The sequence below is a fragment of the Nothoprocta perdicaria genome, unplaced genomic scaffold (genome assembly GCF_003342845.1).
Source record: "Nothoprocta perdicaria isolate Ctin4 unplaced genomic scaffold, notPer1 scaffold_0, whole genome shotgun sequence".
In the NCBI taxonomy this organism is placed as follows: Eukaryota; Metazoa; Chordata; class Aves; order Tinamiformes; family Tinamidae; genus Nothoprocta; species Nothoprocta perdicaria.
The window spans coordinates 7527082-7543358 of NW_020454092.1; the positions used below are offsets into that span (position 1 = coordinate 7527082).

The 16277-nt window shown below is 39.7% G+C and overlaps 1 protein-coding gene across 2 annotated transcripts in view; it reads right to left on the bottom strand.

Annotated features, from left to right (window-relative positions):
- Window positions 1-16277, bottom strand: part of CNTNAP5 (contactin associated protein like 5) — a 250433-nt gene that overhangs the window by 119026 nt on the left and 115130 nt on the right. For both annotated transcript variants that reach the window (XM_026053914.1, XM_026053907.1), the window contains exons 5-8: window positions 15753-15956; window positions 14064-14248; window positions 11612-11755; window positions 1306-1570 (exon numbers count right to left, since the gene is read on the bottom strand). In XM_026053914.1, the coding sequence (XP_025909699.1) occupies window positions 1306-1570; window positions 11612-11755; window positions 14064-14248; window positions 15753-15956 (798 nt within the window). The remainder of the gene's footprint in view (window positions 1-1305; window positions 1571-11611; window positions 11756-14063; window positions 14249-15752; window positions 15957-16277) is intronic.

Genomic DNA, 16277 nt, shown 5'->3' on the forward strand with positions numbered 1-16277 from the left:
AGCACTGCAGATCAAGAGCAACCTAATTGCAGGTAGAAATATGTTTCCATTAGGTTGGCATAAGTGAAACCAGGCTCACAACTACTTACTCCCTCTTAATGTAGTTTTCAGAAGAAACAAATGAACACTTAGTGCCACAAAGAGGTATAAGAACAGTTCAAAACAAAATACAAAAGCTGTGGGTGTTACGTGTGTGAAAAATCACTGCATGACGATTTGAAAATGAGACAATTTCTGTAGTAATGGCTGCTAAAGCGTGCACAATTTTCATAGAATAAGAGCCCTATTTCCCAGCAAAAATGGACAAGTTTTCAACCAGAACATGCTCATTTTGAAATGAAATACGTTGAAGTTCAAAAGAAAAAAAAAATCAAGACAAAATAGGTCCCATCTGGGGCAAAAATATGTCTATTCTTGAGCTAACATGACTTTATTGCGAGTACCTGACATCTGCAGAACATGGTACTTGCAATTTTTGCATATTTTTCCATGTGTAAGTAGGCAGTTTAGGAATGTTTTGGATAGCACCAAGGACTGGGCTCAGGTTCATGATTTCAAAACAACATAAAAGCAAATACACCCAAACAAATATTGAGAATGTCTCAGCTTTGTCAACAATTTAATTAGGACTGCAATAAAGGTTGGAAACGCAGTTTTCAACATTCAGTCGCAATGAGCTGAGGTTATAGCAATCTACATGAATAAGGCTAGATGCAGGGCTGCCTCATTTTATATCATAAAGGAGAATGAAACACACATATGGAACAGTTCTGCTTTGACAATTCTGTGAAATTTTCTCTCTACTTCTTTTAATAGACCCATCTGCCCTCTTTTAGTCTATACTGGAAATATTTTAATATCACATTAGTTTAAACTGCCATTAATAATAGTATTTTAGAAATAACAGTATTATTATTTAGACTCTGAGATTTATTAGTGTACTATCTTTTTGCCTCTGGATCTCAGGCAATCACTCTAAGTGGAAATGAACTGCCCAGTCCCCTATCCCGCACACCTGCATGGCAAGAAGAGCTGTACTCTGCTCTAAAGAGGTCTAAAGAGATCCTACAACATTCCTGGTTAGGACACTGGTATGTCATATAGAGGCCACATGGCTCCTGGGTTTTTCTGAGTTGAGATCTCCCTCAAAATGCAAAATGTGTTTCCACCAGCAAGGGTGGAAGCATGGAGGAAAGGTGGAGACAACTTGAGAAGACAATGGAAGACAGGATGCTTCCTTCCCTTGTTATCTTTTCTTCCCATACTCAAGGTACAGCTGAAACAAAACAAGCAACAATAAAGTACCTGCATTGATGTCCACTGGATTCTCAGTCACTTTTTGAATAAGCAGTGTCAGTCTCCCACCATGGAGGTAAATCAGGAGATGTCCCGAATTTTCAGACAGTTCAGTCGACAGGAGCAAACCATCTTTATTCCACGTTCGAAACTGGAAACTGACTGACAGTCCATCAATTTGAGGAGTGCCAGGTAGCAGCAAATAGCTTCTGCTGGCACTGACAAAGGTGATAGGAACAATTTGTGGTTCTGAGCAGGAAAAGGTCACGTTCCCCTGCAAAAAAACAAGCAATATGGTAATTTATTTTCTCTGTTTTCACAAAAATCCATGCTTAAATAAGCTCACTGGACTTCTAAAGCTGATACAGGCATTGTAATCCAGACATAGATCTTTGGAATTCATTAGGAAGTATATCTGTCCTCTCTGGAAAAAATATAAATGATTCAAGTTTGTTCTTCCATCCCAAACTGATAAAAAAAAAAAAATCAAAATCTCAATTCTTGGAAGAATCTAAACAGATTACAAATGTTCCATACAAAGACCAAGCCGTGGTACAGAAAGGCTATGTTAGCATTGCAGGTCAGTGCTAACCCAAACAGCTCTACGTGCCTGCCTCAGCTCGGTGTTTCCAGGCACATCCAGTCTTGAGTTCAAGTGCTGCCTTATGTGAAGAAAATCAAACACATTGAGATCTAGGCTAACTTCAGTAATTGCTGCTGAAGAATCAGCAAGTTCTCCTGAACCCTCAGTGCTGCAGGACAAGATACAGAGGGTCATGCACTGGTTCTGCACTGATTAATTACAGAGGTGAACAAGGCAAGCTGCAGGTGAAAAAAAGGAAGTATCCTCAAATGCACAAGAATCCTCCTAAAGAGACTAGTTTTACCTTAAAATTTGCAACCATTAACAACCATAGGATTTTGCCTACATAGGTTTACAAGTAAAGTATCCCTCATCTGCTTGAATTTACTAACTGGGCCCAAAGTTGAGACAAGTTTCCTGGGTTTATTTCAGATATTTAATAAATAGCAATATTGGTCATGTTTTCTGTTATCCATCATGACATGGTTCATGATACTCTATATGATAAAAGATTTCACTAAATARTAACAGTTAAATGAATAAAAAGAGTATCTTTGTAAGCCTCTTGCAAATTCACAAGAAAACTCAAAGTCACTTGAACCTAGTGCTTWTATTAGGATGAAACAAAAGCTGTGAGACTTCCCACCCAATGCTAGGTCTCATGGTTTCTTACAGAAATTTGAGGAATTACTAAAACATTGCATAAATAGCAACTACAGTGAAACCAGGTATCATTTCATTGATTCACAGTTGATTGCCATCTCCTTCATCTGCTTCCCCACGGGTTCCCTGCCCTAGAAAAAAACTATTTGCCAAGACAAGCAGCACATTGACTCAAAACAGTGAGCAGACTCTGTATAAGCCAACATGTTTATAAAACCACACACCTTCCAAAGCCACTTCAGGACGGTGTTACAGTTAGCTTGCTTTGAGCGTGGCTGCTTTGTGAAATACTGACTCAAATCTGATAAAAATATGGAAGTAAATAGCATTCTCTGCGATACAGCCTCTCATCAGATCTGGTGCCTCTCTCTAACAGTATAATTATAATGAACAGTACTTGATGGATGTGTAGGAAGATGCACGGTGCTTGGGGAATCCCTTTCTGAAAGCTAAAGCAGCTGATAGAACTGTTCCCTGTTGTTTTCAACTGTCTTTCCACTCTTTATTCTAAAATGGAAAATAAATAAAGTGCCAGGAAGAGACTGAGTTTATCACTGGATGAAATGACTCCTCAATAGATACACAGATATATATCTATCTATTCAAGTATTCCCCACCTTGTTGGGTGCATAATAATACATACCAGATACAGCACTGGCAAAAGGTATCAGTGGGTATATTGTGCTGGAATAAGTTTCGAGACATAAACTGAAGCTTATCCAAACTTATCTGAACATTGGTCAGGTCGGAAAAGGAATGGAAATTTGCTCTCAACCTTTTAAAAGTTTATATTACATGTTATGTTTTGTCTGCTTAGGAGATATCAGAGGCCTTCTCTGGGAGATAAGGGCAAGATACTAACATTTACACCTCCTTTTTTTTTTTTTTTTTTTTTTTTTTTACAAAAGACGATCTGCACAGAACAGAGGCAAGCCAAACCTTTCTAAATATTTAGAAAAAATCAAAATGACAATTTTTATTTGGAATTTTAGGTATTAACAATGTTTTAAGGTACTTCACAGAAAGTCATTAGGCAATTGCCTATCTAACAAACACTTAACACTGAAGCTTGAAGGAAAGTTCAAACATTATTTGAGTCCGCACTCAGGTTTTTGCCTCACCAGCAGTAACAAGAGTATACTAAAACACAAAGCTTTAGAGAGGAGAATTTGCAGAATTCATACCAAATTTTTGTCTCTCTGCAGATTTCAAGTTCAAGCAGAACCACCTATGCCTTGACTGCCTGTGAAAGGTGAAATCAATGCAAGGTGAAAAGAAACCCACTTGCGAAGCACAACAACCTCTCAGCTGACCTGAAAAATAATCCAATCAAGATCCAGGGCTGTCAAAATGCTTTCAGCTATCTGCAGCAGTACCACTGTTTCACTGTTTTTAAAGCAAAACATCCCCAATGCACAAGCATGGACTAAATACAGGACCAACAGCTTTTTTTATTTTTTTTCCATATAAAAATTCTGAACACTTGCCCCTTGTCCTAAATTCCTGGATTGCTCTGACCCCTGCAAAGCCTCAGTTTCACTTCCATTAGCTGGTGATTTTTGCCATTAGGTGTGGACGTCTGGTATAGGGGCAGCAGCTACAAGGAAGAGTGGCCACAAAACACGTAGCCCAGGATGTGTGGAGAGGGCAAACGTTTCTCCTCCCATGCTTAACCAAGGGATGATTAAGGGATATAACCTCTGCATCAGCACAACAGGGGTAAAATAGGTGTGATGTCACATGCCACCAAGGGCTGGGCTGCAGTATTCTGTGTTGAAGGTGTATTAGGGAATAGAAAACAGATTTGTTGGGTTCAGGGATTATTTTTAGCACAACATTTGTATCCCTCTTCTTCAGGAGCTGAAATCTCCATTATGTAGGGGACAACAAGTAATTTTAGTCAGAGCTAAAACCTGGCCAAGTCAATTGGGAAAAGCATTATATAAATAAATTGATACCACTGGACTTCCAGTCATGTGAAATGACTCATTTAGAAGGGAAACACCTTCTTAAAGCATCTTTCCAAAGCAAAATCTGATGATGTAGCTAATACACACCAATAGCGACTGCGATCTCCTTGCACAGAATAATGCTGCCTACCTTTCTAGAGACAGGAACAAAAAATTTAAAAAAGAAACACACAGTAGAAGATTACCTTGAAACATTTTCATTCACCGAAGTGGGAAAGTTTCCTGCAGAAACTGTTAGATTTGCCTTGAATGCTATTCTCAAACAAATAATTCCAGCAGGTCTAGTCAGAAAAGTAAACAGTTCCCTGTAAACCTGCATCTGATCAAGAGCATTTTGCTTTAATTGGCAGCAGTTCTGAAACTCTCCACGGTACATAAAGACTTCTGGCAGACACTTGATTTTATAATTGAACCCAGTTTAACTGAAAAGTAAATGTTCATTGGCTAGGAAATAGGATAAGAAGAGTTTAATCTCTGGAGAAAAGCAAAGAGACGATCAGCTATATTCAGCTGCTCGAAACTCCTGCTATCATGTGGCATTTGAGAATTCCATCGAGTCCAATGTCTCCAGACTGATTAATGATTCCTCTAATAAGCAATGAAATCTTTTCAAGAGTTATTCTTACAAGAGGAACTTTCTAAATCTGTAAATTAAATGAAGGCATTTGTTCAATGTCTGCTTCATAAAATAAAGACTGCAATCAAGCCCAAATTTTTGCAAGAAAGGTACAGTTTCAGAAGTTTTTCTTGTCTGAGCAAAATATTGGACAAACAGGCTACAGTACGATATAGCATTTTAAGGAAAAATCAGAACTTTTCCCCTTAAAAGAAAATTGGAGCAACAATACAGTTGCTAAGGGAGGAGGATAAAAACAGATTACACAGAAGACAATCCTCTGAGCCCTAAGTCTGATTCAAAACTGACTGGAGTCTTTCCAGTGGATTTTGCAGGATTTTAATAAAACCGCTATGACTTTAATGAACCACTCCAATCGTTCCTGGGCTTTCTTTATGTAGTATTACGTACYGCTGAATGAAGAGAGAAACTGCTATTGCAACAAAATAGGGATAACTGGTCACCAGTTTCTTATATATCATATTTGCTCTCCTTGAATACTAATCAAAGTAGTAATATGTGATTGGAAAATTTACAAATTTACATCTGAATCAACATCTTCAATATTTAACCTGCTAAGATCACAGCTTGAACAGAAAGAACAACAGCTATTTCCTAGTTACTGACAGGTTACAGCATTTCCTCATCAATCACTCCTTGGATAATACTTAATAAAGAAGATAATTTGCTTTCTGAGGATAGTTAGGAAGATTTCTTATGGTAGGTAAAGGGACTCAGATGCCAGCACTATCTGAGATGGACAAACTGGCAACAAATATGTTCAGGTTAGAAACTGGAGAACTATTTCTAGATGTCAAAAGAGGTTCCAGAAAAAAAAAAGAGTAGAAGAGGAAAAAGGTGAGGTCTAACACTTACCGAAAAGGACAAGACTATCTTTCAACTCTGGGTCACTCGCTTTCAAGCACAGGGGATTTTTTTGCGGAATGAAAAACAAATCAAAAGTGATACTAGCTCCAGCATATGGACACACTAGTAATAASCATCTTTGCATGGGATGCAGGAGGGCCAAGATGCATGTTAGTTGAATTATGACTGGTCCATTGAGTGACTAACTACATAGACCTTCCCAAGCCCTATTCCATCCCAAGGGAAGGACTCAGACTTTCATTGAAATTGTAATAGTGAGGTAGATTTCTCTTTGGCTGATCACAGTTTCACAATGGAAATCTCAAAGCTTCCCTGATCCAAGTTTCATTGGAAATAACATACCCTTATGATAGAAAAATCACCCTTGTGATAGASGACTTACCTTATGCTGGGCATCACAGAGCAATAAAAGGCTAATGGTTTATTAGGATTAGGTTTATTATGATTAGGATCATGTTCTTACAAGAAAAAGCTGTACTTACCTAAACAACAAGCTTTCAATATACTGAAGCACTATCGCTGTGACAGACTCCAGGATTATATGCTTGGCTAAACATTTCTGGGTATTCTTTATCTCAGACTCCTGAGCTGGCTCMGTTACTGACCAGTATGTTTTTACAAAGAATTTTATCATCTTTATGCACATAGCAACTGCACATTAATACTGCATGGTATCGCATACTGTATGGTACTGCATATACATGCTGCATATATGGAACAAAACTGAAGAGTTTGCAGCAAAAGATGGGAGCAACTATATAACTAATTTGGAAAATCATAAATCATGTCTCTTAGGAAGAGAGATAAGGCAAGGAGGGAAGGCACGCAGGAAGAAACACAAACAATATACAGATGCAAGAAGAAATACAAATAAAATGTAGTTCACTTAATATTTTCACTCCTGTGAGCAAAGAGAGGGAATGAAGCCAGTCTTTCATATTCACCTTGCCAAGAATGACTAAGATGGATGTCTCAGAAGAAACTGGTGAATTAGCACAATCTGAGTCCAATTTTTGTTCCAGTTCAGGGTAAACTGATCTACAACCTATTAGATTTTATTACCTGGAACAAAACATAGCAGCAAGGAGATTCTTTTTATTATTAAAACAGAATCATATCTACCTTAAAATAGAAAAATGCATGGAAAGCAATTCTCTTATGCTTTTTTTTATTAGTTTTCTTTATTAAATTTTCCTCTTTTGAATTCCAGTCATCTGTGTATCATAGCACAAGACCTGTCTAAACTGTTGGCACAAATTGCCTAGACTCCAGGCTCCTGACCGTGACAGGGTCAGTTTGCCCCTTTCAGTTATGGTCCCTTACTCTGGGCAGTCAAACAAATCCCAAACAGTTCCCAGGGCTTTAGGAATTGGAATAAGACCTTAGAAAAGACCTTTAAACCTTGACCTTAAAGCAAATTACATTCTTCCCCATTTTCTGTATCCCCTGCTAACTCCTATGATAATAATTAGCCATCACTCTTGCTTCCCACMGGGACTAACAACCTTATCACCTCTCTCCTTGAAACATCCTCCTCTGCTCAGCAGGTACTAACCACCCTATTCACTCAACCTGACTATCCAGATAATGTAATAGATTAAAATGAGATAGCCTATAATTTGCTGACATTTGATAACTCTAAGTTCTTGTTTGCTCAAATACTTGTTAGCTTTTCTGAGTTATATCAATTATTCTAATAAAATTTATGATCTCTCTCTTCCTTAGAGAGTTGTTTCACTTGTGGTCATTAGGACTATCAAACTCCTACAATACACACACACACACACACACACACACACACACACAAGCACACACACACACAAAAAGACTCTCCTCTCTCTCAAGGGCTACAAAATTGCCCCTTCAACTTAGTATTATTTAAGAAAAAAAAAGTTTTAGATTTCTAACTCATGGTTCTCCAAACTCTAATATAGGTCCTCACCATTTGCTAGCCTGAAATTCACAGATATATCAGCACTTACAATAGCACTTTGGTGAGAAACCTGTGTAAACAAACAAATTCTTCTCAAGATGAAGGCATCTCAAATCAGCTTAATAAAACAGCTGTTTGGATTTTTGGGAAATGTTTGGATTTGCTATAAAGGGAATGAATTATTAGTTTACATTCTCCTGTCACTAGGTATCTTTCCATGCTCTCTGATGCTGGCAATTGGTTATTTCCCTGGGGCACTGCAGCGATGCATTTCCATGTCACCACATCCCTTGCTGTGCTGAATTGTCACTCCCAGATTCAACATGGCAGATGACGTAGACATTCAAGCATATTGGAGCCTGACTTCTGCTTTACCAATATCCTGCCTTTCTCTCAGATCAGTGCACTGTTTGCTCATCTCTTTAAGAATACAGCTCACTTATTAGAGAGAGATAACTAARGAGAAGAGGGTAGTTTTCCTCCATTTCAGTGAATACATATGGCAGAGCATTGAGAAGATCAAGCACTGCATCATTTCAAGATGTTTTCATTTCCCCTTCCTCAGATAGGAAACTTCTTATTCTCACAATACAAATAAGAATAGCCAAAGATAGACCTAAGGTCCATCTCATTCCTGCCAAAGCCTATAATTAGATGTCTGAAAAAAAAATGCAAGAACAGCATGGACATAACTGATATTTCCTGCTAGTATTCTCTGATCCTGTTTTCCACGTAATTCTCTCAAATATATGTAGTTTCCATGTATTTAAACTYGATTCCCTTCTAGTATTTATTTGCACTCTTTCCTACACATCTATAAAAGTAGGAGATCACACAAAATTCCTTGTACTGGGCAATCTCTGCTTCCATTGTACTGAGAACCTAAACACAGCTAGTGGCAGAACAGACCTTTAAATTATTTTTAAAGCACTTGTAGAAGTTCCCCAAGGGTCCAAGCCCCAGGACCATGATAATAGTAATTTCRGAAATTTGACTTCATAAACCTATGGCAGTCAAGGCCAGTAAGCACTTAGGAGAGCAAATAAAAGATCCTCTATCATTTTGTCTCAACGACTTAAGGGAGAGAGAAAACATGCCATCAGAGACAAAAGAAACCCCAGAGAGTAGATAGATAGCCTGTCCAAATAGATAGGGATACCATGTAGAGGGGTTAAATATTGGGCAATACAAAAAAAGGAAATTTGAGGGCAAACTTCAGTTGAAAAGAGACAGGCAGCCTCATTATCTCAAGATGTTTTCTCAAGGGAATTTATTGCAAGTCTGACAACTGCAAATGAGTTATAGAAAATAACAGGCAGAATGATAATTATATCCACCACCCTAGAGTATCCTACAGTACAATACTCTATTTGACATTCTGCAGTTTCTTTCTCTTACTTCAAATGCAGTTGGATTTGAGACCATTATTTGGATGGAGGAAGAACTTGTGCAGAAGTTGAAATCTATCTCTCTGAAATGGATGCATTTGAATAGTGATTCAGCATATGTAAAAGATGTCAACAGTAATAAAAAAAAATGGCTGAGTATTAAAACTCACAAGTTTGGCTCACTGACTTTGCCAAAATTCAGAAGAGTACAGAGAATGAAGCAGAGGCTAAATATTTATATCTGCTTCCATTTTGGAGGCAAAAACTAATGTCCCTGAGTGTTAATGGATTTCTAATCCAGAACTGGCCTGTTTGGCATTGCATGCTTTTTGTTAGAAGAAAAAGGTCTTCTGGAGATTCAACACATAAGACCATGCAAGACATCTCTAGACATGTTCAGTYGAGGGGAAGGGACGACAATCAGCTTGTTGGAAGAAGAGATTCCAATTAATGTCTCCAAGACATTTAATTCTACTTTTGTACTGCCTCTTTCATCACATTTTCATTCTAGGCTACAGAAGCACAAAGAAGGTAAGTTTGCATCTACCTGGGGATACGGCTTGTTGCTTGAAAAACTCAATCAACTTGGAGTACAAGTATTTAGTGCAGAAGAAATCTGGTGGGCAAAGGACTACATCTAGCAAGAACAAGTTATTAAAATAGGTAAATTGCTAAGCAACAAAGATAAGCAGAAAAGAAGGCAAAGAGAGATCAACCTGTGAGGGCTGCAATACCCTGCAAGTATATTAATGGAAGAGATAAATAAGGTTGGCAGAAAGGACATAGAAAGATGTCGGAGATGCAGCAGCTGCTGTTTCTAGAGCAGGGCATCCATCCAACGCCATGGGGCACTGAGCACGGCAACCTGTCCTGGCACTCCAGACTACAGCATCCAACAGCTCACTAGCCTTGCAAAATGCTGGGTAACTGCCAGCGTCTGAAAAGTGTTTCTTTAAAACCATCACCTCAATGAGGGAGACTAAAGGAGAAGGGCACATCACCTTTACCTTAAACTGACCTAAGGAGGAAGATTTGCAGACCTCTGATCAAGCACAGTTGACAGCTGCATGAAATACTGTGATAACAGGGTGTTGTTGCTCAGGGCTGCATTGCACCCAGATGGTATCTGACAAAGAAAACACATATTGCAAAGCTTTTCTTTTCCTCTTGACGAAGGCCTTCACAATGGCCCAGATGGCAAAACAACCTACTATTTATTGACCCAAGAAGCAGGCAAGGGCGCTTTACTCCCCTTAGAAAGTAAGCTGAGGGGAAAAGCAATTTAACACAGTTCATAAGATTTGTACCTTAGAGTCCTGAGCCAAAGCAATCAAACTTGAGGTTATTAAAGCAAAGCCCCTCCAGTCCCAGGACAGGTGAAGCATCCTGGAGTCAGACAGTTTTGGCTGCTAGCAATACAGTACAGGGCTTCACAAGCACAGCCTTTCATTTTTCATTTCCCTGTGTATTCAGTCTCAGGCAGGGAAAGTGAGGAAGGGATGTTGGGCTTGCTTTGCTCTGCCCTACCTTCAGTCTGCCATACACTACGCTTCAAGCTAGAAGGTGCCAGAAAACCCAAAGCAGCTTTGTCTCCTTGTTCTCCAAAGATAAGGCATTAACCAAAGAGCACTCAGCAAGACATGGTACAAGAGTGAGGCGCTAACTAAATGAAGGGCAGAAATTTTTAAAATTTTTGTATGTTACGTGGCAGTTGCATTATTTCCCTTGCCCGAGAAACAAAATTTTCTGTCTTTTGGTTCTGTAATATTCAAAAATATTTGTACTTTTTTCCATGTTACCAGGCATAAAGTTCCTTGCACTTTATGAGTGCAAAAGAAAACACTTCTAAGAGTAAAAGAAATATTTAGTCTTTGTTAAAATGCCTATATAGATATCAGAGTAAAATTTTGCTACTATATACTCCTGAATAATGATAGAGGAAAGCTTGGAAAATGAGAATTTACTTGACTTAATCAGAAGCCACAAAACCAATCAGTACCTTGACCTCTATCATGCTATCAAAATAACACATTTTCAGCTTGGAAAATGAATCAAAAGTTTTCTCCAAACAGATTCCAATATACCTGAAAGTCAAGGAAATCTATTAATTTATGCACATATCTTTCAATAACTGTCACCACTGCAGCTTTGGCTGCTTTCAGGACCGATGATATTAACAAGTCAATTATATTCCTACCAAATCTGAACTCCACTCATTCGATGTAACCGACAGCACGACAGTAAAGAACATAAGCACACACGAGTGTCTCTTACCACTGTATAGATCTGAGGTTTGCGCCTTTTGGCCAGGTCAATTATATTGACTCCATTGTAATAAAGATTCTCAATGCATCCATGGAAATTTTTCCTCTGAAAGGTTCCTGGTTTGCCYGGGACTGGAATCCCTCCAAAACTGAGCTTTTGGAAAGAACAAAGACAAGAGTTTAGTTTTCATCCTAAAAGGATGGAGAAGCAATGTGCAGAGTCCCACTTCTCCAAGCAGCCAGCTCTGCTATTAGCTGAAACCAGAACCACATCTGGAATCACCTCTGCCTAGGGTATCAGCAGGGGTGTTACAGGTCATATAAACAGCATTACAGCTGTGTGCAGCATGCTGCAGATGGCTTGTTCATTTGGAAATGGCTCTTATKTGCCATGACACACAAAAATACCAAAACGTTTCTGCTATTACAGCCTTCCCACCCAGGAGCACTGAAAGCATCATGTGCCCCTCAGATGGTCTCCAGGTGATGGTCCACAGAGCTGAATACCTGCAAGCTGCCATCCTCTGCCTCCCTCCAGCCAGGGTGCCCTGAGCAGGTCTGGTTTCAACCAGCCAAAGGCAGTGTCATCGGCACAAACTACCCTGCTGGCACCTTGCAGTTGTTTTCCCTTAAACTGCACCGACTTTGGTGCGTTGCATTATTCATGTACTGTATTTGAGACTGAGGAGTTTATTAGAAAAAAAGCATCAGGTTTTGCTTTTTAATAAAACTGCTGCGCTGTTGTCTAAGCATTGGAATGCATTAGTACTATGCAGACTATAACCCATAGCTTAAACAGAGACAAAAAGTTCATAGAGGACTTGAAGCACCTAAACAAAGTTTCCAAAACCCTTGGAGCGCAAATACTTTAGACTTTAGACTCCTGAGAAAAACACCAAAAAAAAAAAAAAAAAAAAATCCAATAACCCTATTTGCTTTTTCCAGATAACACAGCTCATTTCTGTTTACCTCCACTAGTGCTTTCAGCTAAGTTTTATTGGGGTTACCATTCGTTTTTTTCTTTTTTTCCCCATTTTCTCCTCACAGCAAACAGTACCATAAGAGATATAATACCTGCAAGGCTGGTATAAGTGTCAGAGCTGCCCTGCAGACCTGTGTGTTCACTGGTGCTGTGGGACACCAGGGACACACTAAGGCTGCTGGAAGCTGGGCAGCGTTATTACTTGGTCACCATCTCTAATGCTTGTTACAAAAATCATGGAAAATTTAGGGATTATTTTTCCTCCCACTCTGCCTAACAAGCCACTGTGCAGAAGTAAATAAAGCCTCCCTGGATAACCTTTGAAAGCAGGTGAAAATGAACTTGTGCCTCAGCTGTATTAATTGATCATCTCACAGAAATAAAAGAATAAAATAGATTTCCACTTTACATCATTTGCAGGTTATTGGCATCAGGGCTTATGTGGTAGCACTGTTTCTTTTTCCAGTGAGAATCCTCAGTTCTTTCTTAAAACAGACTTTCCTCCTTTCATGTTCTCCTCTTTCAAGTTTCCTGCTTAGGGCCTGTGTACTAGGTTTTAAAATCAGAAGAAAAATCAATATCAATTATAGTGCTGCAGCACTGAGAAAACAGTTTCCTTTGTGATTGGTAATAATTTTAATTACCAAACTAACACTTTACTATCCTCTGCAAGACCTTTAATCCCCCAAGCRTGCCAAGATGAACTTTTGGTAGACCACAGGACCTTGCTGAAAGACAAGCATTGTTTCAGTGCAAAGAGGGAACACATCGTGTAAAGAGCCTGCCACTGAGGTCTGCAGTGGTACGCTGCATGTCTCCACAACACGCCCTAGACCATTTTCAACAGGGTCAGGGGAGAGACACCACTTTTTGCTTCCTGCTGAGTGGATGCAAGGAAGGGAGAAGCTGACTCCTGATGTTGAACTGGAGCATCGGCGCAGTGGGGAGCAGGCAGCCAATGCACATCCTGCTGCTYAGCCCTCTGTTCATGCCCCTCAGATGTGCAGGGAATTGGTCCCTTCTAGGAGAATGACTCCGAAGTGCAGGGAGGAAACTTCTGATCTCTGAGCAATGAACCATGCCAGCTTAACACCTCCAAAGAAGGTGATGGCTCTGGCTGTGCATACTTGACCCCGGGCTTTGCAGGCTAGCAAGGCTCGGTCAATGAGCACCTCCCAGTAAAAAGAAGCATGGGTAATACGCAAGTGTGTGCAGTAGTCTGCATATAGATGTGATGATATAAAGGTTTCTAAGTTATTTTAAGGATTTTTGTTTTGTTTTACACCAATTACAGACCATAAGCACTGAACTAGTGGAGAGATATAAACTGCACTCTGCCATACCTTGGCTGCTTTTGAGGACTGCACACCAGGGTTGGGTTTTGGCGGCAGGGAAGGATCATGTGAAGTGATCCTGGTAACAGCCCAGACAGCCTCTGCCCAGCCCTCTCCCAAGTTAGAACCTCCAAAGATTCACGCACCTCATAATCAATATCCAAGTGATCTGAATCCCCCTTYGTGCGGAAGTGCTGGGTGTGCTTGTCCACCGTGAAGTTCACTTGCTTGTTGAAGCGCTCGATGAGAACCGAGTGCCAGTGCTGATCGTCCAGGAGGCTGCCCAAGGTGACGGACGTGTGGCTGTTGCTGAAATGCAAGTTGGCATCCCCTGGAAGGGCAGAGATGAGCAGAGGACATCGAAGTCAACCCCAGACCCTTACCTGAAGCCTGCTTTAGATTTTTTGGGGAGCCTCTTACTTCCATATGCATACATATACACACGCACACACAAATATATATATATTTTTTTCCTCCTTGCTTCCCACCCCCAGCAAAATCCCCGTGAAAAACTAGGAAACTAGGAAGATTCTCCCAGTGCTGCACCCACACACTTCAGCACCCAGGGACTTGTCGCATTGCCTGTGTCCTTCATCCTGCTGCGCATTCGAAGCCCTAATGTTTTAAGGGCTCCCTTTGGATTGCACCACATTGCTCTATTCACAAAATAGATCACGTGTGACATTTCAGTTGCAACGGCATTTTTTTGTGTTTTAACAAGAAAATTGCACCTGACCATTTTCAGGGAAAACAACAAGGCAATGAAGGGATATGAATGCAAGTGCTTTGTTCGGCTCAAAAATCTTCTTAAACTCAGCCTGGATCTCCAACAGTTTAGATTGGGAGTCGCAGAAATATTTAGGCCCTAACTGCAGTGATTTCAAGCACTCTGTTTTCTAGCCGGGCACAAGCCTGAACATCTTCTTTAAGGGGAGCACATGTTTATTTCCCAGCTGRATGGGAAAGGCTCATTACAAAACAGATAGACAAGCTGCAAATACATGCACTAAATAAAAAATAAAATAAAAATCTCCAGGTCCATGATATATGCATGCAAATAAAAGATTAAAAATGGCCCAAATCTGTAAACACTGGACTATTGCTGGGAACACAGTCTCATATCTCAGACCATATAGTCACCAAGCAGTTTCCCTGGAAGAAGTGCTATTATATATGCAAGTATAAAGTCATATTCTTATTGTGGAAAAAAATTTCTGAAATGGAAGGGCAAATCAACGAATTGCCACACTCAAAGGTTTAAGATGTAATGGCTGTTTAGTCCAAGTGTCTTCCAAACAGCAAATGAGAAAATGGTAAATTATCATTCCTACTCTTTGATTAACTGGCTAAATAAATAAATAAATGAGAAAAAATTAGCTGGAAACTAAACAATTAATGAGCTTATGTAAAAATAAAATCCCAGAGAGATGTGGAAAACTGTTACTGACATTTAAAACAAGCACAATTAAGCACAAGGGGAAAAAAGCAGAAGGAATTATTTACAAATTCTGTTTAAATGCCCTGGTTGCTCCCACTAGTTTACGATTGTTTGTAATTCTAACTCTTCATTAAAAACTGGGCTGCAATAGATAATTACATCACTGCCTGCTTTATCTTCACAAGACAAACTTCCTGGAATGTCCTGGAATTGCTAGTCTGAGATCAACCCCTGCTAATATCATATGTTACACCACTCTTTTTGGGAAACACAAACAGTTCAGATTACAATATCCATCGCTGCTGTTATCACCAAGAACTGCGGTGACAAATTTGAGTCTTAATTCCCTCCCCTCCTTCATAAAAAATAGGAATTTTTGAATCATAATTGCCTTTACCCAGGTTGATGTGCAAGGAAAGTTTCCCTTTCTGCAGTTCCAAGGTTATGTAGTCTCCACGCTGTCCTTCTCCATGGAACAAGACTCCATCCCCCTGCATGCTCTTGAACTTCAATGAGACCACATCTTTGAATGTGCTCATAAGCTTCTGATTAAACCTGTACAGGAGGGAACTTCTGCCATCGAAGTCAGCTATATCCGATTCTGGGGGAAAGAAGATGGAAAACTTAAGAGGAAGAGCAGCATCAGAAGCACTACAACATCTTAACACCCTTTCAATAGCAGCTGGAGCCAGGTAGCCTCAGAAATGTGCTTCCACATGATGCACTTGGCATCTGCTCCACCTTGAGGGCAAATCTTATTTCACCCATTTCCACTCCGTTCTCTCTTTGAGGAACACAGAACACTAGGATGAAACCACTAGCTCTTTCTGCCCTTTTCCTCTTTTCTCAAGCAAAACTTTTCTTCTCACTCTTTTCTTCTAAAACATACCAGGTACCTTCCATCACATTTAGACCTCCAGAG